The following is a 21330-nucleotide window of genomic DNA, read 5'->3' as shown; positions in this document are numbered from 1 at the left end:
CGAGGTTGGGGTGTATAAAATGTAGGGGGTTGACCTCGGGAGATGAATTCCACTATTTAGGTCTTGTTTCAATGATCCTTCAATCTTCAACTTCTTTAAAGTATTGAAGTATTCAATCGATTCATGCTTAAATTTTTTAAAAAAAGAGATCGACATCACCGAGATCAACTATCTAAATTACAATTGCCCCACAGCAAACCCCCCCCCCCCTGGATCTGTTTCTCTTCTTGAACTTCCCCCGAGGTCTTCCCCAGAGGGTTTTCTTACTGGCTTCAAGGATATGGAAACCGTCAATGTCGCCGAATTGGTCGAGCGCCTAGGTAGCGATGAAGATGCCGTGCGCAAAATGGCCGTCTTCAAGCTCCAGAGCAACATCGGAGACCCATCCTTCGCCGACATCTTCATCGCAGAGGGTGGCCTGGTTCGATTACGCTACCTAACCCTTCACGCAAGCGGGAATACCCTGGCATATAGTTTGACCAGTTTCTCGAGACTCCTCGATGTCGACAAGGGGTGGGAGTGTGTTGATCAGGAATTGGTTGAGCGCGTGAGTTATCCTCGAAGCCATTGCACAGTGCTCTTCTGCCTATGCTCTGCCTATGCTTCTGTCCCCTTTCCGCGGCCAGGTCAGATGCTAATGTGATTGTTCTTCTAGATTGTCGAGCTGATAGTCACCCATCCCCTAGTCAATATCCTCCGCGGCGCCATGTCCATCCTCGTCTCTATTGTTTCCCACCCGTACATGGGCAATCGCGCATCCCAGGTCAACAACTTCGGTTTCCGCGCCCTGAAGCCTGCAATCGCCATATACCCCCAATTCCTAGAGATGCTAGTCAGCCGATTATCCTCCGCGGACCATGCGCTGTGTGCCAATGCGCTCCAATTGATCAACTCGCTCATGCGCGACTCCATCACCCATGACCCCGAGACGGAGTGGCCCAAGTTTATTCAAAAGTTACAGGATTTGGGTGTTATCAGAGCGGTCTACGTGCTTATGCAGGATTCCGCCCTTCAGGACCTGGCGCATCCGCTGCTGGAATTCCAGTCACTCACCAAGGTCCTGCTCCGCAAGTGGAGAGATATTCCTGTCAATCAGGAGAAGCCTGAGCATCGCCGCGCGCTCAAGGGGATTTATCTTGCCAGTAACCCGGAGAAGAATACCGACGAGGCTACCGAGAACGGCGAGAATACACGACGCTCTAGACGACACCATCCGGAAAAGTGGAGGCGGCTTGGGTTTGAGACAGAGAGTCCGGCGGGGGAATTCTACGAGGTTGGTTTCCTGGGTATGATGGATCTGGCGGACTATGTTCGCAGCCATGGCGATGAGTTTCAGAATATGCTCTTGGAGCACTCTACAAAGCCATCGCGACGACGGTGTCCGATCGCTCGGGCATCGTTGGCCGTCACATCCATCTTATACGAGCATTTCGAAGTCGAAAAGTCCGACATGGATGATACCAAAACATATCTCATTTCAGAGTCCCGTGCGGGCTTTGATAAACTGTTCCAGCCGTTGCTCTTACATTGGACGCGACTACATGTTGCCGGCTTACAAGCCTTCTTCCGCCTATGGAAGGCGACTGCCGCCGAGGAAGAGGACCTGGACAAGCTTATTGAGCTCGTGCGTATCCTCATTGAGTCGGTGGTTGGCGGAGCTGCTCGGATCAAGGATGTCCAGGATGTCGAAGAGGAGCTGGCCGATTTCGAATACCACCGATTGCGCGGGCTGCAGATGGAACTCCTTGAACTTACGTACGAGGATGCATGGGGCCAGCACTTGCGACAGGTGCGCGAGGAACTTCACCATGAGGCTCTCCAGTTTGTCAAGGAGCAACGAATCCGATCTTTGCTCCAAGGCAGCTGGTTCGCTTTGGAATCTCACTCCAAGTCGGAGGCGGGAGCAGTGCAGAAGTCGACTGCCACATATCAATATGCCCAGCTCTCTCATAACCGACGATACTTGCATTTCGGTCAATTTGACCTGATGGGCGACCGAGCTCCGGAGTTGGACACCCTACCAGAGAAAAGTGAGTGTTACCGAGTGTTTACCTATAACCACACACACATGTTATCTTGTATTTGTTGCTAACACTGGGCCGTGCCCTCAAACAGTCGATCTCTCAATCGTATCATCCGTAGTCTCCAACGTCTCCACCAACCCAGACCATTCCTCCACATCCACCGTGAAGACCGCACCCCGTCAACCCGCAACCAAGATCACCATTCACGGATACGCGACCTCCACAGCCACCGGACACGGAAAAAACCACAGTCACGCGCGGTGCAGCAGCAGGACCACCCAAAAGGAGGTAGTCCTGCTCACGCTGCGACCCTCCTCGCACAGCATTGCGTCCGAATGGCTGGATGGTCTGCTGATGCTCCTCAATCAGCAACCCATTACGGCAGAGACAAGCAAACTGATTGACTTAGTCAGCAATTATGGGCTGAAAATCCGCCTGCTCAATGTCCGGTTTGACGATGCCACTTTCGCCGGTGAGGCTCCCCAAGTCCCTGCGAGAGACGGCTTGGATGAAGATTACTATTATGATGTATTTGGAGGTGCATAGGGAGTACTTGGCTCTATATTGGTTTCTTTTCTCTTTTCTCTTTGGCTATTAGGGAGATTTTGGTTTCTTTGGCTCCGCCGACTCAGATTCTGGTCAATATACCCGTTATGCGATTTGTTTTGATGTGATTTATTCTAATTCTAACATAAACTAATATCATTACATCTATACCAATACAATTTATATGTATGTATGTATGTATGTATGTATGTATGAATGCAAATATGTATGGATGTATACTGGCAAATGGCCCACCGCTTGGCGTCATAAGCTTATCGGACCGCGTATCTCAACTTCCAGGTTTTTGATCCAACTCATCATGGACAGTCGTCCTCTTAAAAAACAACGCAGATCGAAGGATTCAAAGCAAGAGCCGAAAGTAAAATCACGAAAAGCCCCCGTCATAATCTCAGATAGCTCCAGTCCTATCGAATCAACAGAAGAACCCTTTGCTCTCTCCTCACGCCCAAAACCCTCCTGCTCACGCGGCACAACACCATCAACCCGGCTCCCCTCGTCCTCACCTTCTCCAAACAAAAATAATAAACCGTCACTAAATCCAAACTCAACATCCAAGTCCCTGCACAGCTTCTTTCAGCCCGCAACAGAAGGACAACGATGGGCACCCCAAAAGACCGAGAAGCAGTCCCTCCCGCCGGTCAGGGAGACTGTCGAGGCGGATCTGATTGAGGATGATTACGACTCCTACGATGAAATCTTCACACAGCATTTAGCCAACGAACGGGCGGCAACGGGTCCGGCGGCCATGAGCTCCAGCCAGACGCATCAGCCCGCGCCAAGGCCAGCACCAAAGCCAAAGGACCCAGTTAAACCGCCGCGGAAGACGACTAAACGGTTCCTTCTGTCTACGGACTCTGGGAATGCCACTTCAAAGGGGCAATTGGCTGCACAACCGGCTGGCGAACCGGACCGTCGACCATGGGCTCAGCGGTTCGCTCCGGTCAACCTAGGCGAATTGGCCGTTCATAAGAAAAAGGTTTCAGATGTACAGCATTGGCTGGAAGATGCTTTTGCTGGGAGGAGTTCTGAGGTGAGTTGTTGATCAGCTGAGAATAATTCGGGATTTGGTTTGAATGCAGTTCTGATAATATGCAAGAGGTTACTCGTCCTACGGGGTCCGGCAGGCAGTGGGAAGACGACCACTGTGTCCCTGCTCTCCGAGTCACTTGGTTACGACATTGTCGAGTGGAAGAATCCCCCGGTTTCGGAATATGGAGCTCGCGATTATCAATCTGTGAGCGCGCACTTTGAAGAGTTTCTTGGACGCGGCGATAAGTTTGGAGGACTTGATCTCGAAAATACCGGCGAGCTCGATCCCAAGAAAGATGAGAGATCTTGGCACCAGAGGATACTTCTTATAGAGGAGTTTCCAACTGTGCTCGGCCGGGCATCCTCCGCCCTTACGGCCTTTCGGACTTCTCTTCAACGATATTTGGGTGCCTCTGCGAATGATAATTCTCGGGGCAGTTCTGGATTAAATCATCCGCCCATCGTGATCATCGTGTCGGAGACTTTGTTGGGATCTGCGTCCTCAATCTCAGATAACCTGACAGTTCACCGATTACTAGGGCCCACGATCTACAATCACCCCGGGACAACAATCTTAGATTTCAACAGCATTGCACCCACTTTTATGCACAAGGCTTTACGGTCTATTTTGGACAGAGAGGCGCGGAACTCCCGACGTGTCCAGATACCTGGGCCGGGTGTTATAGACAGTATCTCTGAAATCGGCGATATTCGCAGTGCAATTTCCTCTCTCGAGTTCCTCTGTCTCAAGGGGGACGATACGGGGAGATGGGGAGGCATCGTGGCCAAAACAAAGAAAGCTCGAGGTGAGGTTGCTTTGACGGCGATGGAGAAAGAGTCTCTCAAGGTGATAACTCAGAGAGAAGCGAGTCTGGGCATGTTTCACGCCGTTGGAAAAATTGTGTACAACAAACGCATGGACCCGAGTCTAATCGAGGGGGATGTCGAGATCCTTCCACCGCCACCGAATTATCTGCGCCACTATGCCCGACCAAAAGCTTCGCAAGTATTGGTCAATGATCTGGTCGACGAGACCGGGACCGACATATCAACATTCATTAGTGCTCTCCATGAGAATTACATCCCATCCTGCGATGGAGATAATTTCACCGGCTGTTTCAACGACTGCATCGACGCACTCTCCGATAGCGATATCCTCAGTGCCGATCGCCGATCAGGGCAAGGGGCACGGGCCGGGATAGGAACTGGAACTACCTCTTTCGGCAGCGGCGTCGATGTGCTCCGGCAGGAGGAAATGAGCTTTCAAGTTGCGGCGCGTGGTCTTCTTTTTGCCCTTCCCTACCCGGTCAAGAGACGGGTTGGATCTGGAACTGGACGAAGCCGCGCGGGTGATGTGTTCAAGATGTTTTACCCGGCATCTCTGCGACTGTGGAGAGAGGCTGAGGAAATCGATGGCCTGGTCGACTCATGGGTGAACCGATCACTCGATCCTTTTGGACAGCATCTTTCTCAAACTGGCTCTGAGCTCACGGGCGTCAGTTCCTGGATGAATCTCCAGGTGGGAAGGTCAGCATCGATCCACTCGGGGCAGAAAGATCACACTCCGAGTGTGGTCACAATGATACCTCGGCATGATCTACTACTTCATCAATTGCCTTATATGGCTGCAATCCGGCATCAGGACCCAGATTGTTGGCAATTAGATAAGATCACCAGCATTCGCGCCAACGATAATCTTCGTAATGATGGACTGGACGACATGGAGGAGTTTCCGGTACCGTCGCGTGTGAAGCAACCCAGCAGTAATGGGTTTAGAGCTCGACTGCCCGAACAGGAAGAGAAATTGATTCTCAGTGACGATGATATTGTTGATTGACATGTGCATCATAGTGAATTATTTAATGTGAAGACCATGTATACTATATGTATATACTCCGTACTTACTCCGTACTTACTCCGTACTCCGCCTATCTCGTAATCCACTCTCTTATCTTCAGCCCCAGCTTTCTTTCTTTTAACCACCTCGCCTTTCATAGCCCTTCGAATCTTCTAGGTAAATTCATCTTTACAATTCATCTCAATGATCACTCACACTTCAATAGAATGCTCAATGATCATGAACCCTCGAAACGAGAACACGATGACTCTTACCTGATCAATCGCTCTCGAGTCTCTGCTGTGAACACATATGAAAACGCGAACCTCGCTTCGACCACGCCTCGATCTCGAAAATCCGAGGATAAGCTTGACTATGCTCAATTGAAGAAAGATGCCCCGGGCCTCGTTGCTGCTGCCGCCCATGCGGCGGTTCCTAGCTGGACAAGCATGGTTCTAATGGTCTCCCTTATCTTCGGGGGCTGCTGTGCCAATGTGCGTGTCAAGAAAATATCCAACGCTGCTATGGGGGTAAAACAGGACTGATCTTGTGTATAGGTCTTTGCACTAGAGGCGATCATCAAGTAAGTCAACAAGTCAGGTCAATCCAAACAGAATGCTAATCACATGTCTTCTCTAGAGAACAGCCTACTGCCGGTAAGAACAACAACCGGAACCAATGAAAACAACCACATTGCATATCCTAACCAAACACGTTCCTCACATAGGTCCCTTGATAACATTCGCCCAATTCGCTATCTGCGCCCTCTTCACCATCCCAAGCTTCTTATCCCCCTCAGCCGGACCACGAGCCCTATTCCTGAACCCACGCGCTATCCCACTACGATCATGGGTGGTATACACCGCTTATTTTGTGAGCGTGAACCTGCTAAACAACTGGGCATTTGCATACAAGATCTCTGTTCCACTACACATAATCCTCCGGTCTGCAGGCCCCGTCGCCTCAATGGTAATCGGCTACATATACAACGGCAGGCGCTATTCCCGTGGTCAGATCGCTTCGATAGGTATGCTGACAGTGGGTGTGGCGGCAGCCGCCCTGGCCGACGCGCAATCCAAAGGTGTGTCTATCCACGTCGACTCTGATACGGCGGACACAATGACGACTGTGACGGGCTTCACCATCCTCGTGCTCGCGATGGTCCTCTCTGCATTCCAGGGGATCTATGCCGACCGGCTGTACGCGACTTACGGCAGGGATCATTGGAAAGAGGCGCTTTTCTACTCGCACGCAATTTCTCTGCCCCTTTTCTTGACGAGTTGTCCGCAATTGCTGGGTCAGTGGCGGGTGGTGGCTTCATCGCCTTCTTTACTGTCGCATTTAAATTCGGAGCTGTGGGTGTCGAAGTGTGCGATTGGAGGCACTGCGTTCTCGGTGCTGAGGCAGATCTGCCAGATTGAGGTTGTGAAGGCTTTCCTGGCGCATCTGCCGGTTCAGGTGGCTTATCTGGCGATGAATGCACTGACGCAGTACCTGTGTATCCGAGGAGTTCATCTTTTGTCGGCCAAGTCGTCGTCGTTGACTGTTACTATTTTCTTGAATGTTCGCAAGCTGGTTTCCCTGCTCCTGTCGATCTATCTCTTCGGGAATCATTTGGCGGGGGGTGTCTTGATCGGCGCGACTCTGGTGTTTGTTGGGGGTGGTCTATATGGTTTTGAGGGGGCGCGTTTACGAAGTGTTGCCAAAAAGGCTCAGTGATATTGCATATTAGATGGGTATTTGACCTATGTATATCTAGCGAAAATTCATTTCGTACGTGATGTCTTGATCTTACAGCTGGTTATACTTCCAAGAGCGACTGATGTCACGAATAGAAGAAAAGATATATCGAGATCATGTGCAGGCCACAATAGTTGTACATAAATTGAAGATGGAAGCAACATCGTCCACCCCATTGGAGTGGAAAGGCGTCAAGCATGACGCAGAATCAAGATCACCCAGACTAACCCCCGAACCAGACCAAAATAATAAAACAGAAAACCATCTATAACACCTCACCCACGATCTTGGCAGCTTCCTTGTATGTTTCCAATAGCCGCTCACACTTCTCTCTCTCAGCCTTGATGCCATCATCCTCGTAGAGAAGCTCGCCGAAAAGATCTTCTTTATAAAGTTCGCTCACGAGTCTGTTTTGCACTACGTCCTTGCAGTGATTGACAAGGAGGTGCATGACAGCCTTGGGAACCTGATCCGCAATGGTCTCTCGGACAATGTTAAAATATGATGAGATGAGACGGCGAATGAGCTCGGTTTCGAGCATCTCACGGTCTGTAAGTGCAGGCTCTGTGTTCTCATGGGGCTATAAGAGTTGAGGTCAGTCAGACGCATGTGGAGCTTAACAACACCTACACAGTGGTACTTACGAAGACGGACATGTCACCGCCGTACTCCGGTGGTGCAGTGTACTCCTCAGTCGGCATAATGGGAGCCCGAACCTCAGCACGCCGAATGCTCTGGCTAATGCTGGGCTCACCAGTATGTGGCCCTTGCCGGTTGGTGCTCATGCCTGCCGGCGGCATGGCCATGTTGTGAGTACCTTCCTTGCCGAAGAAGTAGTTCAGGAACGAGTCGCGGGCAGTATTCGAGGCACCACCGAAGGCAGCATGGTTTGATTGAGCGCCATTCAGAGTAGCAGCAATGCCATTCTCGCCTGTGCGGCCAACGTGAGGAGACATGCTCCGCGATCCCTTAGAGGAGTGGTTTCGAATGGGAAGGCTTTGCTTGTCAGCATATTCTTCTTCGTCGGGACCTCCCGTATTTCCATTGGGAGCTCCCAACTCCTTTTGACGTCGCTTCTCGCGCTTTCTTTTTTCCTCTGCTAGCACGGCTTTTCTTTCTTCGTCCTGCTTGTTCTGCATAATTGAAGACATGGCAGCTGCGGCGCCAAGGAAGTTTGGGTGGTTGGTGTTGATGTAAGCTCTTTGGATTGAGATCAAAGATTCTACATAAGTCGAGCAGGGGCCCAGGCGCTCACGAAGAAGGTCAGATACTACCTCAATTAGCTTTCCTTGGAGACGAGGGAAACGCAGGAGTTCTTGATTGCCACATGTGTGGCAGATCTTGATAAGCTCCTCGTAGACCAACTCCACGCATCGCTGACTGGGCGATTCGAGGAGTTTGATTTGTGGTTTCACCAGCAAATCAAAGGCCAATTCCGGGACAAACAGGCTGGGGCGAGGACCTGTCGAGTTTCGGATGGCCGTTCGGATGTCGGAGACAGTCAGGTTATGAGTGGGATCAATTGTTTCCAGTGAGTTTCCAAAAACAGAGTTGAAAATGTAGTAAATTCTTGCTCCACCGCATAGCTCTTTGGTAGAGATCTCCGATGAAGTTCCGTCGATAGATGAGATGAATGAGGCGGCGAATCTGGTCATTTGTTGAAGAATCAATGACCCCCGGTGTTCTTCGCCACTGAACTGTTTGTTTCCATAGCTGGCCAACTCTTGCTGAGTTTGACCCATCAGGGTGTTCAGCCGAGCCTTGATATCCGGAAGCCGGTCGCGAATGTGCGACATCAGAGTTGTGTTCAGGGTCTTAGCCAAAAAGTGCGTACCGCAACGGTTGGCCATATTCCTGTAAGCTGGGTGATGCCGGAAGAACTCAGACTCTGCCCGCAATGCATCGGAGAGCGATTTTCCAGACTGGATATCCTGCTGAGACCGGTTGACAACACCGATAAATCCAAGCTTTAGGGGATACACACGTCCAGACAGGATGTCCATCGCATTGGTGCCATGGTCCATAAGATCCAGCTTTGATAGCACACCAATCGTCCTCCGGCCCATGGCATCCACCTGGCGGGCAAGCTTCAGCGCCTCGGAATTGACCAGGTCGACATTGGCCGGAGACACCGCAAGGATAATGCTGTTCGGTTTGGCGATATATTCCAGAATCAAGGTACGTGTTTGTTTTTCAATATCGGACGGTTGGTCACCAATCGGCACTTTCGTCAGTCCAGGCAGATCCACGAGGGTGAGGTTGAGCACATGGGGCGAGAAGATCTTGAGATTGATCGGTTGTCTATTGATGCCCTTGTTGCTTCCTGCGATCCTTGCCGTCTCCGCTTCAATCTCTTGCTTCACTTGTCCAAAGTCATCAAACTTGCGCCCTGGCAGGTGGTGGAATTCAGCCCATTCGTGTTGACCGGCAACACTAGCAGCCGTATGTGGGATATGGATCTCATCGGTTTCCGGCTTATCATCACGTTCACTGGGCACGTTGATAAGTTGCAGGATTAGGGGCCGTCGGGTGACAATTCCACTACCTCTTGGTAGAAAGTCCCTTCCGACTATATTCTCTAGAACCGAAGACTTTCCGGATGACTGGGAACCAACAACAACCTAAGAGGGAGGTGGGGATTAGTCTTGGGGTTGACCGGGCATCAAATGACAACTCTCCCTCTCAAAACTCGGAGAGCTCACGACCTGACCAAACTCACAATTTGGGGCAAATCTAAGGAATCATTCCCAATGGTATTGAAGACCAGATCCTGAAGCTTGTTCACTGTCACGAGCAGATCCTCGCCCAGCGATGTCATAATGTCGAACTGAAGGCAGGTACCTTGAGATGCAGAGGTAAGAGTTAGGGCTCGGAGCTAACAAAAGAGGAAAGAGTAGAAAAGGGTACACGCAAAAGTGAAAGTCGCGTGCAAACGGTCACGGGGATCCCTGTAGGCCTAAGCAACTCTCTCCTTGGGGCCTTAGGAACATTGTTTATGGCTACTTTTTCGGAACACGTGATGCTGATGTAAGCAGATGCTCCCGGTCATGACGTTGATGATTTGATACACATATCATATGGAGTATACCTACATGTAGAAGAGAAAGGATAAGAAGAAGAAGGAGACAGGTTTCTATCTACAAGGCAAAAACTCATTCGAACAAGCTTTATTAACTCGATTCCAATTGAAATTTGTAGTGAACTGGGTATTTTTATACTCAAGAAGAATCCAGGATACATACATGGTTACATCTAATTCGGCGAAGCAATAGAATTTGAATTCCCCCCTTGTCGCATTGCTCAAGTTGGAGTATCTATGTATGATCCAATCATTCGTCCAGGCGAACATAATTGGCAGGGAATAGACCTTGTTTGCCATTGTACTCACCAAGCCACCAGTCATCATCCGGGAATTCCTACAATCGGGTTAGCACTGTACATAGCGATGGTGCAAAGGCGCAGATGCCGAGAAAGACAGGGACTGTTCCACTTACCACGTTGGAAATCTTCACGCCTTCAGGAAATCCGATCTCGTTATCCTCAGCGGCTTCATAATCATACAAAGCTGTGGCTGTGACACCTTTGGAGCTGGGAGTGGCCGGGGTGGGGGCAGTAGCGGGCTCTGGCTCTGGCTCTGCTTCATAATGGTGGGAACCCGCCGTTGCGTGTGAGACAGGCTCGTTGTCTTCCACAATCTCCACATAGTTGGCCGGGAAGAGACCACGCTCACCCTGAGTATTGACGCCTACCCACCAATCCTGGTCCACCATTTCAATGTCGGTCACATACTCACCCTCTCGCAATTCAATCTCGTTATCCTCGGCCTTCTCGTAGTCGTACTGGATCTGAGCTCGCGGTCCGCCTTCGGGTTGCTCAGGCTGCTGAGGAGCAGTTTCTTCCGCCGTAGCACGGCCCAGATCGTGAGAATCATCTTCAATATCTCTTTCGTCTGGAACGACCTCTTGGAGGCTCCGAACAGGCATAGCAGGGGGAGGAGAATGCTGTTCCTCGTGGACATCCGCAACGCTGTCGGCGGCACTGTGGCCAACCGGCATGGCAATTTGAATCGGCGAGCTCTCACGCACTGGGGGAGTGGGAGGTGTCGGAGAGCGAGGCTGCGGTGGGGGAGTAGGAAGAGCCTGCTGGGCATCATTCTCAGGTTCGGACTCGATAGGCCCAGAGGATAGCCCCGGTACAGGAACAGGGCGACTGGCCTGTGGAACAGGAGGAGCAGGAGGAGTAAGTGGCGCGGGAGCAGGTGCGGGCACGTCATGAGCGAATCTGTCACGAATGTCATTGACAGGAGGTTGCGGTCGGTCCTCTTGTTGATCATTGGCCTTTGCATCAATAGGCTGTTCGGGAATATATGATTTCTCCTGTGCGGTTTGAACAGGAGCCCAGGACTTGCCCGCATAGGAGCTCTTCCACTCGCTCTGGCCACTAGTTTGGCTTTGAATCGGGGTAAGGGTGGGGGTAGGCTCGGTGCTTCCGGATGACGAAGCCACTCCGCGCTCCTTGGCCTTGCGCTCTGCCCAGATTTGAGCTGGTGTCTTGCCTCCCTCATCGGCAAAAGTGCGGCTTGCGGCTCCAATCTGTGCGCTCGAGGTTGGCTTAGGCTCCAGACCAGTTGGGAGGGGTGGCTTTGTTCCTGGGAACGAGGGGCTAGAGCCAAACTTGTTGGCAACCCTTGGTTTAGGTAGGGTGGTCAAGCGCTCCGAGGCACTGGAGGGCGCAGGTCGCTCGGGCAAGGTTGTTGGTTGTTGGTTGACGGCGGTGGTCGGTGGGACATTGTCACTGGTGCCTTCCGGCTTCTGTGCTCTAGCTCGAATAGCAGCGATGTCAACTTTACCAACGGGTTCATAAGAGCCCTTGATAATTGCCGGGCGCTCATCTTTCAGCTCACCGGATGCGGCAGCTTGCTTCCGAATTGCAGCAATATCGACTTTACCCACTGGCTGATAACCACCTTTAACCACGTCGCTAGAATAGTCCGAGGCAGTAGCGGCAGGTTGGCGACTGGCTGTGGGGTTTGCCTTGAGTTCTTGCAGGTTCACTCTAGTGGGCTGGTAAGCCGATTGTACCTTTTCCAATTGGGTGCGAGTCACGGGAGGGGCATCTGCGCCCCATCCATCATCGTTCAGGCCAGCTCTTGAAGGTGTGGGCTGTACGCGGGTAACTGGGCCGGGGGTGATACCCCCCGATCGAGTCGGTGTGAAAGCAGGCTTGCTAGCCACGGCAGGCCGGGGGGCTGGGGTCGGCGCAGAAGCCTCGCCCGCTGAATACTTGGATCCGGAGGAATCTGCCACCCGCTGGACGATCCCCTCGGGGGTCAGATCCCCATCTGCTCGGGCTGTGATCTGCACATGGTATCCCTATCCAGCTGAGTCAGTCTCACACCGCGTCAGTTGCGTCATGGAAAGGAAACTCCTCACATGAAGGAACTTGGCAACTGTAGCCAGGTGGCTGGTAAAGTAACCCTTTGTTCGCTCCGGCACACCTTCTCCACACCAGCCAATGAGAACGTTCTTGGGAAGACCGGTGTTGGAATCCGTCACCTTCACAAAGGCGAATTGCACCCGTCCTTCGGAAAATTCCTCGATGAGATCGGCCAATTCACCCTCTGGCAGTACGATATGTCAATGTGAGATGATGGGCTTGGTAAAAAAAAAACAAACAAACACAAGAACAAAAGGGATCACTAACCTCCGGTGCTCTGAACCTTAAGGACACTCTCCTTGCCCCCATCTTGCTGGAAGGCACTGACAAGCGGGGTAGAAACCGAGTAGACAGCCCATTGGCCATAAGTGGGAGACCCATTCCCAGAAGGGGGTGGTGCATTCACCACTGTCTGGTAACTTTTCGATATCGAGGGGCCATTGGACGAGAGATTGAGAGAAGCCATAACTTCCGGCGGATACGCGGGGAGAGGGGGAGAGGGAAGGGAAAGCTTGTCAAGTTTTTGATGTGTCCACGTGGGAGGGGTGTTTGCTTTTTTTTTTTTTTTTTTTTTGTTACAATATCTGTATCTCATGCAGTGTCAGCATGAAGTAGTTCCAAATCTCTTGTGGTGTGAGATAAGTTGGAGGTGTGGATAGATAGGAGAAGAGGGAGTTAACGTGGGACTCTATTGTAAACACTGACCGAGCAAAGGCAATAGCAGCAACAGGGGATTAATGCTTTCAAGATGAGGATATTGCGACAAAGGATAAGTACAGAATCAAGGGAAAATATTGAGAGAAGGAAAATGATGAAGCCTAAAGGTGGAGAGAGAGAGGAAAGAGGAGAGGTTAGGGGAACGGTATTGTAATATACTTTGTATATATAATACATACATGTACTAGTATATATAACTATGTATAATGTATAACAGTTACTTCACCTTGTAAGTATAAATATATGTAGCTAAATATACATATTATATATTAAATAACTGTAGAATAGTCTAGAGACAGTCATTAGATTCAATGCAAATCAAATATAAATCAAATCAAATCACCTAGTAGAATCCAAACGCTATTAGAGATGTATATACTATGTATTTATATATATATGTATATGTATTTTACAGATTCTCTGGGCCTGGACTTTCTTCTCCCCCAATTCTCACCGACAGTGGGGGAGCTTGAGCTTTTGAGAGAAGGTTTTTTTTTTTCTTTCCTCCTTTTCTCTTTTCTTTTCTCTTTTGGTTTGAATATCTACTTTCTATTTTCTAATTATTCTAATTCAATTACTTTCTTCAGTTTTGAAATCACGTTGGTTTGGGTGTGAAACCCCAAGTTATTGACTTTTTCAGTTATACAAGGTACACACAAGATATAGCAAGGGGGGGGGGGAAGCAATCATGGGACCTCCTCAATCCGATCCCAGTTCCAGTCGGAATGCCAACTCGGCCGCTGATTCCTCTAACGATGAATCAACCACTTCATCCCCGGGTCTCAAGGGTCCCGTGGACTCTCCTCTCCATGAAAGCCCCAATGCACTAGATCAGCCTGCAGAAGATATTTTGCCCAGAGATCAACAGCAGAAAACGGCCACCTATGACTATGCATATGAGAAGTCCATGAGTCACGCCGAGGCAAGACTCTTCTATCAACATCATCAGTTATCCGCGCGGAACGACTCCCCCCTGCCTTTGAGCCCAGTGGCCCCAGCTCTCTCAGCAGTCGAACACCCTGAGGACTCACCGGTCAACCTTTCGGATCCGATGAATACTCACGGCCGGGTCTCTCGCGAGGGATCTATGGTCTTCGAACCCGAGCCTTCGACACTACGCCTACAATCCGCCAATGAGCCCGATCCCTCTGCGTCTCATTACCTCGAAGATGATCAAGGTGAGGCGAACGACTCTGCCCGAAACCAAGCGGTGCTTCTAGGGGCTGTCCATGGACAGGGACCATACTCGGCGGAGAATCTGCAAAGCGTCGGTGTGGGGATTGGGGGCCCGCAGGTTGCTAGTGGATTTGCGTCTAGCAGTGATGCTGTGACGTCTGAGCTGAATGCTATCTACTGCAAAATCAAGAAACTACTTGATCGGCGATCTCAGTACATGGAGCTTTCCTTGCAGGGACCCGGCAATGATCCGAAGGACCAACCGGACTGGGAGATCTATCCTCCGCCTCCAGAACCTGCGTGGGATGACGGCAAAGAATATCAACCCGGCAACCTCGGTGACCCATCTGACCTTGGAGGAAAGAAGAGGAAAATGGGTCAAGACATTGGGGAGGATTTTGACATGGAGGAATTGATGCCTCTACCCAAAGAATCACCGTGGACGTATAGGCTGGATGGCAATAGCGTATATCAGGTCTTTGATTCTGAGGCTGCTGCTGACCAGCAGACACCTATTGTCCAGATCCCCTCGTTGCGCGATTTCTATATGGATCTGGACGCCGTTGTGGATGTGTCGACCGACGGACCTGCTAAGAGTTTTGCGTTCAAGCGGCTGTCGTATTTGGAGGGCAAATTCCAATTGTACACGCTGCTTAACGAATACCAGGAGATGGCCGACAGCAAAAAGGTCCCTCATAGGGACTTCTACAACGTGCGCAAGGTGGATACTCACGTTCATCATTCGGCATGCATGAACCAGAAACATCTTCTTCGCTTCATCAAGAGCAAGATGAGGAAGTCCCCGGACGAAGTTGTTCTTTTCCGAGATGGAAAACATCTGACTTTGAGAGAGGTCTTTGAGAGTATCAACTTGACGGCTTATGACTTGAGCATTGATACTTTGGATATGCACGTAAGTCCCTCGTAACACCCCTTGTCTTTGATTCTTAGGAATCTATAGATGAAGAAAGAGGCAGTCTGAATACATCAGTATTTGCCCGCCCCCCTACGCTCACTCTTAAGCCACAGGTATTACTATTACTGACTCTGGCTCTGACTCTAACTTCGTAGGCACACACCGACTCTTTCCACCGATTTGACAAGTTTAATTTGAAGTATAATCCGGTTGGAGAATCCCGATTGCGTGAAATTTTCCTCAAAACAGACAATTACATCAAAGGTCGCTACCTCGCAGAGATTACCAAGGAGGTGATCTCAGACTTGGAATCTAGCAAATACCAAATGGTGGAATGGCGAATCTCGATCTACGGTCGTTCCCTTCAGGAATGGGACAAGCTTGCGGCCTGGGTGGTGGACAACAAGTTGTTCTCGCCTAATGTTCGCTGGCTCATTCAAGTGCCTCGTCTCTATGATGTCTACAAAGCAAGCGGCATGATGGAGAACTATGAACAAGTCATCACCAATGTCTTCCAGCCGTTGTTTGAAGTGACCAAGGATCCTGCTAGTCATCCCAAACTCCACATCTTCCTCCAGCGAGTTGTTGGATTCGACAGTGTGGATGATGAAAGCAAGCCCGAGCGTCGGCTGTACAGAAAGTATCCCATCCCACGAGAGTGGAGCACTAAACAGAATCCTCCTTACACTTATTGGTTATACTTCATGTTTGCCAACATTGCCTCTCTCAACAACTGGCGGAAACGCCGAGGGTTCAACACGTTTGTTCTACGACCTCATTGCGGAGAGGCAGGCGACCCGGATCATCTAGCTGTCGGATTCCTCTGTTGCCACAGCATCAGTCATGGTATCTTGCTGCGCAAGGTACCTCTCCTGCAATACCTTTACTATCTGGATCAGATCGGCATTGCCATGTCACCACTTAGTAACAACGCTTTATTCCTCACGTATGATAAGAACCCCTGCGCTACCTTCTTCAAGCGAGGACTCAATGTGTCTTTGTCCACCGATGATCCATTGCAGTTTGCTTTCACAAAGGAGCCTCTCATTGAGGAATACTCAGTCGCAGCGCAGATCTACAAATTCAGCGCGGTTGACATGTGCGAACTCGCCAAACATTCAGTTGACCAAAGTGGATTTGAACTCTCCTTGAAAGAAAGATGGCTCGGCTCGAAATGTTCCTTACCTGGAACCGCTGGCAATAATGTTGCAAAGAGCAATGTACCAGATATTCGTGAGGCATTCCGACATGAGACTTTGCTCGCAGAATTGTCCCTGTAAGTTGCCCATGATGTCTTTCGCGTTAAGGAAATGGGGCTAACCATACATCGTCCCCTCAGGATCGAGCGATACTCTGAGGGCAATGGGACCGGAGAGCAGAAGAGCTTGGCTCCAGGTCTACCAGGGGAAGTGGTGTCCTCGAATCATGGTAAATATATCTTAAGGGAGTGATCAGTAATTACGCAGCGACTGACATCGATACCACCCTTTCTTAGATCACTCTGCACATAATCTCGAGTCGCGATCTGAGCTGGGTTCAAGTGCAGCCAACACTATCGATGCCTCCCCCAGTGAGGCCCATGGTACAATCCACATGGCTACTTCCCCATCGACTCCATCGACATACCTAGCTCGATCACCTCGCCTTGGGACGGGTGAGTTCTCCTCTCCCGGTGGCAGCCCTGCCCTCGGAACAGGGGTTGGGGGGGCAGATGGTCTGCCGGAGCAGAAGATTTTCCCGGGCATCGTTCATGAGAGGGTTCGAAAGGGAAACATGCAATAGAATCACATGTCTGCCGGTTTTGGTGACACATATCACAGCCTAGGGGGAGAAAGCAAGATATTGGAGCAATTTTAGTGGAAACTGGCTCCTCACTCTCTCGATCAAGTTGAAAATCAAAATAACCATCTTCGGACTCTTCGGACACAATAGTGTCCTCGTAGTAGAGTATCATAGGAAATGCTGCACGTGCACAATTCCGAGCCTGGTGGAAAATTCAAGAACGCCAGACCCAGTAGCCACAGTGTTACGTGAATTCAATATGCACCCGTTTATATCAAACATGCGCGCTTCTCAGTCATAACATACAAATTAGATCTTCCAAGTACTTCAAATGGCCCAGCTACCTCTTCGTTCTGGCAGTCCCCAGCCTTCAAGGTTGGTTTCTTCTTCAACCATGCCAGGCTCTTGCCTCGCCCATTCCTGAATATATAGACGGAGAGCTTTCCATCGTGCACAGGCATCCGCGAGATTGTCTGTCCCGGGGGCTACAACATAGCCTCTAGCATCAGTTTGCAAGTCGTCCCGACGAAGATCCTCAATGGAGATGCCCGAAATTCGGCTGAGTTCGTAATCATAATAACGGGCAAGGCACGGGTAACCCAGAGACAAGTAATTATAAATTTGAGTCACAAATCCATCATGGAATTCGGAGTCGATGGCTTTCTGGAGATTCGGGCTCGCCGGCTTGCGGGAACTATGGTTTCCAGGCGAGGCTGCGAGACGATCCAGATGTGTATGTGAAGGAGATGGGCTGAGTCCTGTGCTAATGCCAGCCTCATCAACACGAGGCATGGGGGTAACAATTCCAGGTAAGAGACCACGCACTTCTCGCTCTTGACCCTCGTCCTTGCAACAAGTGCCCATCCAAAGGCCAGCGCCCTTTCCGCTGCCCCGAGGAGGTGCTGCATACCACATGCCCCCACAGCCAGTACAAAGATCATGCACGCCACGAGAGGCCACATCGGTACCAGAGTACTCACATATTGTTCCCTCGGGTGAGGCACTTCGTGGAAGGACGATGTCATTACCAAGCATGGGTGGACTCTTGCTAATCTTATTGTGCTCTGATGAAGGCTTAGGTTGTCCAGATGCACCCATAGCCCGTATCCTCATTTCAGCCTCCTCCTTGTGGTGGCGCATGTACTCAAGTTCCCAGGACAAATCTGCCGAAGATTGTCGTCGAGACTTGACATGATGATACTTCATCGACACATGATAATCGTCTGAATCTCCATCATCTTCGTCGATGGCAAAATGGTCAACAGGCTCGTACACTTGTTCGTTGGGAAAGGCAGCCAATGCTTGCTCCTTCATCTGGATATGCGCGGAGCGAGCGGCAACAGAGAGTAAGAATTCTGAGATCTCCCTGTCGCAGATTTCACGAGGTAGGTTACTCGTGTGTAAATCTTGTGTCGCTTTATTGGAAGGCCCAGGCGGCGAAGTGCACGCTGAATGCGATCTGGAGTTATCGGATTCTTCGCTGCTGTCAGAGGGGATCGACGGAAGACCTGGAACTCGAAACGAGTGTCTGCTGGCTTGTTGTCGGCGCAGGATATTGGAATAGGAAAATTGAGACTCGGATGGCAGATAAGTATTGGCATGGGGGTTTGGATTTAGCCATGATGCCGTGTCTTGACAAATGATTGTATTGGGTGCTGAAGATCCTACGGCATTTTGCCGTTGGGGAAACCGTACAGGTTTCCGTTTTCGAACCGAATGGGTAGCGGTTTCTATCAAGTCGGGTTTGAATCTTCTCGGGGCCGTTGATGCCTTGCTATGTGACGCGGAATTTCTCTCGTGGACCTCGGAAGTCGAATGAGACCGTCTATTACTAGCTTTGCTTGTTTCAATTGGCTCAGGTAGAAATCTTCTGATTGTTCGATGTTCACTGGGTTCTTTCGAATGTATTTCGGGCTTTGATAGAGCGGGTTTTTTTGCTCCGCTCAAAGCTGGCCGTTGGACGTTTGAGCTTCGCGATAGGGTTTCGATTGGCTGGATCATGAATCTCCGAGGAACCCTCGGTGGTACTTGACTTTGTAGAAGTGCAGATCCGAGTGGTTGACACTCGGGAGGAGTGATCAGATCTTGAAGTTTGTCTGTGGATTGACAGACCTCTCTTCCATCCTCCGTGGGCATGTTAGGTTTCCCATGTGCTTCTGGGAAATGACCCATTGTCTAATCCTCGAAATCTATGACAGCTCTGAACCATGCTATTGGATATGAAGATGGTTGGCAGAGAATAAACATCGGGGGGGGGGATTCAGTTGATTTAAGACACTTTGGGTCTTATCGGTGTGTTTGTTTATGAGCATGCCATGCCATGCGGGGTCGAAAAAGCGGTCTCGATGTGTGACTAGTAGAGAAACAGAAAATAAATGGGGCGTATCCCAATGTATTGCATCAGGTGATCATTAACTCTTAAAAAGAAAAGGAAGTTGGAGTTATATCACAATGTACAAGGTATAAAGGTGTTGAATGGGTTGAATGGGCTGCGAAATAGCGAAGGAAACATTTCAAGGTGTGGTATTTGCCGTACCAAAGTGAAGCTTACTATGTTACATATGTACATATGTCTCTATACAAAATAAAGTGGGCCAATAAGTTCCCGTACCTTTCTGATGACATCAGCTCTGTTACAATATTACCATACGCGATAAGTGGGAAAAGTTCCGATAAGAGATCAAGTTATTTCTTCTGGACTTCTTTTTCCTAACATATCTCGTCTTGTTCAGCAATGGATTCTAAAGACAAGCGGAAATTTGATGGGAATACAGATGATCCTCAGCCCGGATCGGTCTCGAAGCAGCGGAAGGTAATCGGACCTTCTCTCCCTCCGCCTCAGGCCGACACAGCAAGCAGTGAAACTAGCAAAAATGACGATGATGATGATGATGATGATGATGATGATGATGATGATGTCGGTCCAAGCCTTCCTCCATCTGGTCTAGTGGAAGATCATGTGCAGCAAGAGTTTACGGCTCCCGATATATCTCAATCAGTGGAAAGAGAAAGCCAGCGAGATCAATGGATGCTGCAACCTCCTTCCCATTCCGACTGGTCTTCCAAAATTGACCCTACACAACTACGAAATCGCAAGTTCAATACAGGCAAATCGGCCACGGCATCTAAGAACATGGATTCCTCGTGGATTGAGTCTCCAGAGGAGCGAATGAGACGACTACAGGATGCAGTTATGGGCGTTGCTACTTCAACGAATCAGCCCGGGGACCACAAAGGTGCTTCAAACGCGAAATTGATGGAGGATCAAATCAAGAGATACAAGGTAATTTTTGGCATATGCTTTCCTCGGAAAGGCACTTCATACTTCATCTTCCCCGTATTCTTTGTTTTGTTTCTAATATAAGTGTTCTTGTTGTAGGACATGACTGGGAAGAACACTCGCCTAGAGAACCCAAGTCAGGCTGCGAAAGAAGATGATGATCCGAGTGCGCGCGCGTTTGATCGAGAGAAAGATATGGCAGTTGCTTCAAAGATATCTAGTGCCCAGCGCCGAGAGATGGTCAAGAAGGCTGCAGATTACAACACACGTTTTACCAAGGGCAACTTCTTATAGCTATTACTAATGTTCGCTATGTTTCTTGTTTATAGCTTGAATGATCCATTGACTATAATCGGTTTTTGTCCCCTTGTCCCCTTGTCCACGGCGAATAAAGGTTATAGTATGTATTTAGAAAACCTATCATATGACTTATGGCTGAATATATGATAAAAATATAGGGTATTGAAACCCGGACAATCTATGGACCGCCATGATGGTGTGCTCTACACAAAGGTGTATATTATCGTTGGTCAGCCCATCCATGTGAGTTCCTCGCTGGCCACTACTCCAAGAGTTTACTCATTAAGCCAGAAAGGCTTAGCCAAACTGAGTTCTAGAACTCAGTTTAACTGCAGTGGTATATATATATATATATTAGGAAAATAGCGGATTTTTATCAATTGAGTTGAGAGTTATATATAAATAACATATTCCGTAAGCGAGCTACCCACCTCAACCAATATACTCGCTACCCATAAGCGACCAAGGGGGGGGGGGGTGAAATCGATTAAGCCTCCCGCTAGTTTAGCATATAGTTTAGTAAGGC

The 21330-nt window shown here is 49.7% G+C and overlaps 8 protein-coding genes across 8 annotated transcripts; 5 read left to right on the top strand and 3 right to left on the bottom strand.

Moving 5' to 3' along the window:
- Nucleotides 1-280: 280 nt before the first annotated feature.
- N7537_012204 (ELMO/CED-12 family protein) lies at nucleotides 281-2570 on the top strand (the record flags this gene model as incomplete). Its single annotated transcript, XM_056903258.1, has 3 exons — nucleotides 281-547; nucleotides 656-2030; nucleotides 2116-2570. The coding sequence occupies 3 exons, from the start codon at nucleotides 281-283 to the stop codon at nucleotides 2568-2570; spliced, it is 2097 nt and encodes a 698-aa protein (XP_056748545.1).
- A 319-nt stretch (nucleotides 2571-2889) lies between these two features.
- On the top strand, nucleotides 2890-5457 carry N7537_012203 (uncharacterized protein; the record flags this gene model as incomplete). Its single annotated transcript, XM_056903257.1, has 2 exons — nucleotides 2890-3621; nucleotides 3688-5457. The coding sequence occupies 2 exons, from the start codon at nucleotides 2890-2892 to the stop codon at nucleotides 5455-5457; spliced, it is 2502 nt and encodes an 833-aa protein (XP_056748544.1).
- Nucleotides 5458-5684: 227 nt separating this feature from the next.
- Nucleotides 5685-7176, top strand: N7537_012202 (uncharacterized protein; the record flags this gene model as incomplete). The annotated part of the gene is made up of 4 exons (XM_056903256.1): nucleotides 5685-5951; nucleotides 6015-6040; nucleotides 6097-6113; nucleotides 6185-7176. The coding sequence occupies 4 exons, from the start codon at nucleotides 5685-5687 to the stop codon at nucleotides 7174-7176; spliced, it is 1302 nt and encodes a 433-aa protein (XP_056748543.1).
- A 286-nt stretch (nucleotides 7177-7462) lies between these two features.
- On the bottom strand, nucleotides 7463-10015 carry N7537_012201 (dynamin-related GTPase DNM1; the record flags this gene model as incomplete). Its single annotated transcript, XM_056903255.1, has 3 exons — nucleotides 7463-7777; nucleotides 7842-9818; nucleotides 9917-10015. 3 exons carry the CDS (start codon nucleotides 10013-10015, stop codon nucleotides 7463-7465), a joined length of 2391 nt encoding a protein of 796 aa, XP_056748542.1.
- A 511-nt stretch (nucleotides 10016-10526) lies between these two features.
- On the bottom strand, nucleotides 10527-13099 carry N7537_012200 (putative actin binding protein; the record flags this gene model as incomplete). Its single annotated transcript, XM_056903254.1, has 4 exons — nucleotides 10527-10613; nucleotides 10692-12569; nucleotides 12630-12817; nucleotides 12901-13099. 4 exons carry the CDS (start codon nucleotides 13097-13099, stop codon nucleotides 10527-10529), a joined length of 2352 nt encoding a protein of 783 aa, XP_056748541.1.
- A 939-nt stretch (nucleotides 13100-14038) lies between these two features.
- Nucleotides 14039-17224, top strand: N7537_012199 (uncharacterized protein; the record flags this gene model as incomplete). Its single annotated transcript, XM_056903253.1, has 4 exons — nucleotides 14039-15439; nucleotides 15598-16718; nucleotides 16782-16870; nucleotides 16938-17224. 4 exons carry the CDS (start codon nucleotides 14039-14041, stop codon nucleotides 17222-17224), a joined length of 2898 nt encoding a protein of 965 aa, XP_056748540.1.
- Nucleotides 17225-17551: 327 nt separating this feature from the next.
- Nucleotides 17552-19360, bottom strand: N7537_012198 (uncharacterized protein; the record flags this gene model as incomplete). The annotated part of the gene is made up of 1 exon (XM_056903252.1): nucleotides 17552-19360. The coding sequence occupies one exon, from the start codon at nucleotides 19358-19360 to the stop codon at nucleotides 17552-17554; it is 1809 nt and encodes a 602-aa protein (XP_056748539.1).
- Nucleotides 19361-19958: 598 nt separating this feature from the next.
- Nucleotides 19959-20798, top strand: N7537_012197 (GPALPP motifs-containing protein 1; the record flags this gene model as incomplete). The annotated part of the gene is made up of 2 exons (XM_056903251.1): nucleotides 19959-20507; nucleotides 20604-20798. 2 exons carry the CDS (start codon nucleotides 19959-19961, stop codon nucleotides 20796-20798), a joined length of 744 nt encoding a protein of 247 aa, XP_056748538.1.
- Between the last annotated feature and the right edge of the window lie 532 nt (nucleotides 20799-21330).

The sequence above is a fragment of the Penicillium hordei genome (assembly GCF_028827395.1).
Source record: "Penicillium hordei strain IBT 12815 chromosome Unknown utg000006l_segment0_segment0, whole genome shotgun sequence".
In the NCBI taxonomy this organism is placed as follows: domain Eukaryota; kingdom Fungi; phylum Ascomycota; class Eurotiomycetes; order Eurotiales; family Aspergillaceae; genus Penicillium; species Penicillium hordei.
The sequence above is the reverse complement of the archived record's forward strand: the minus strand, read 5'-3'. Positions and strand labels throughout refer to the sequence as shown.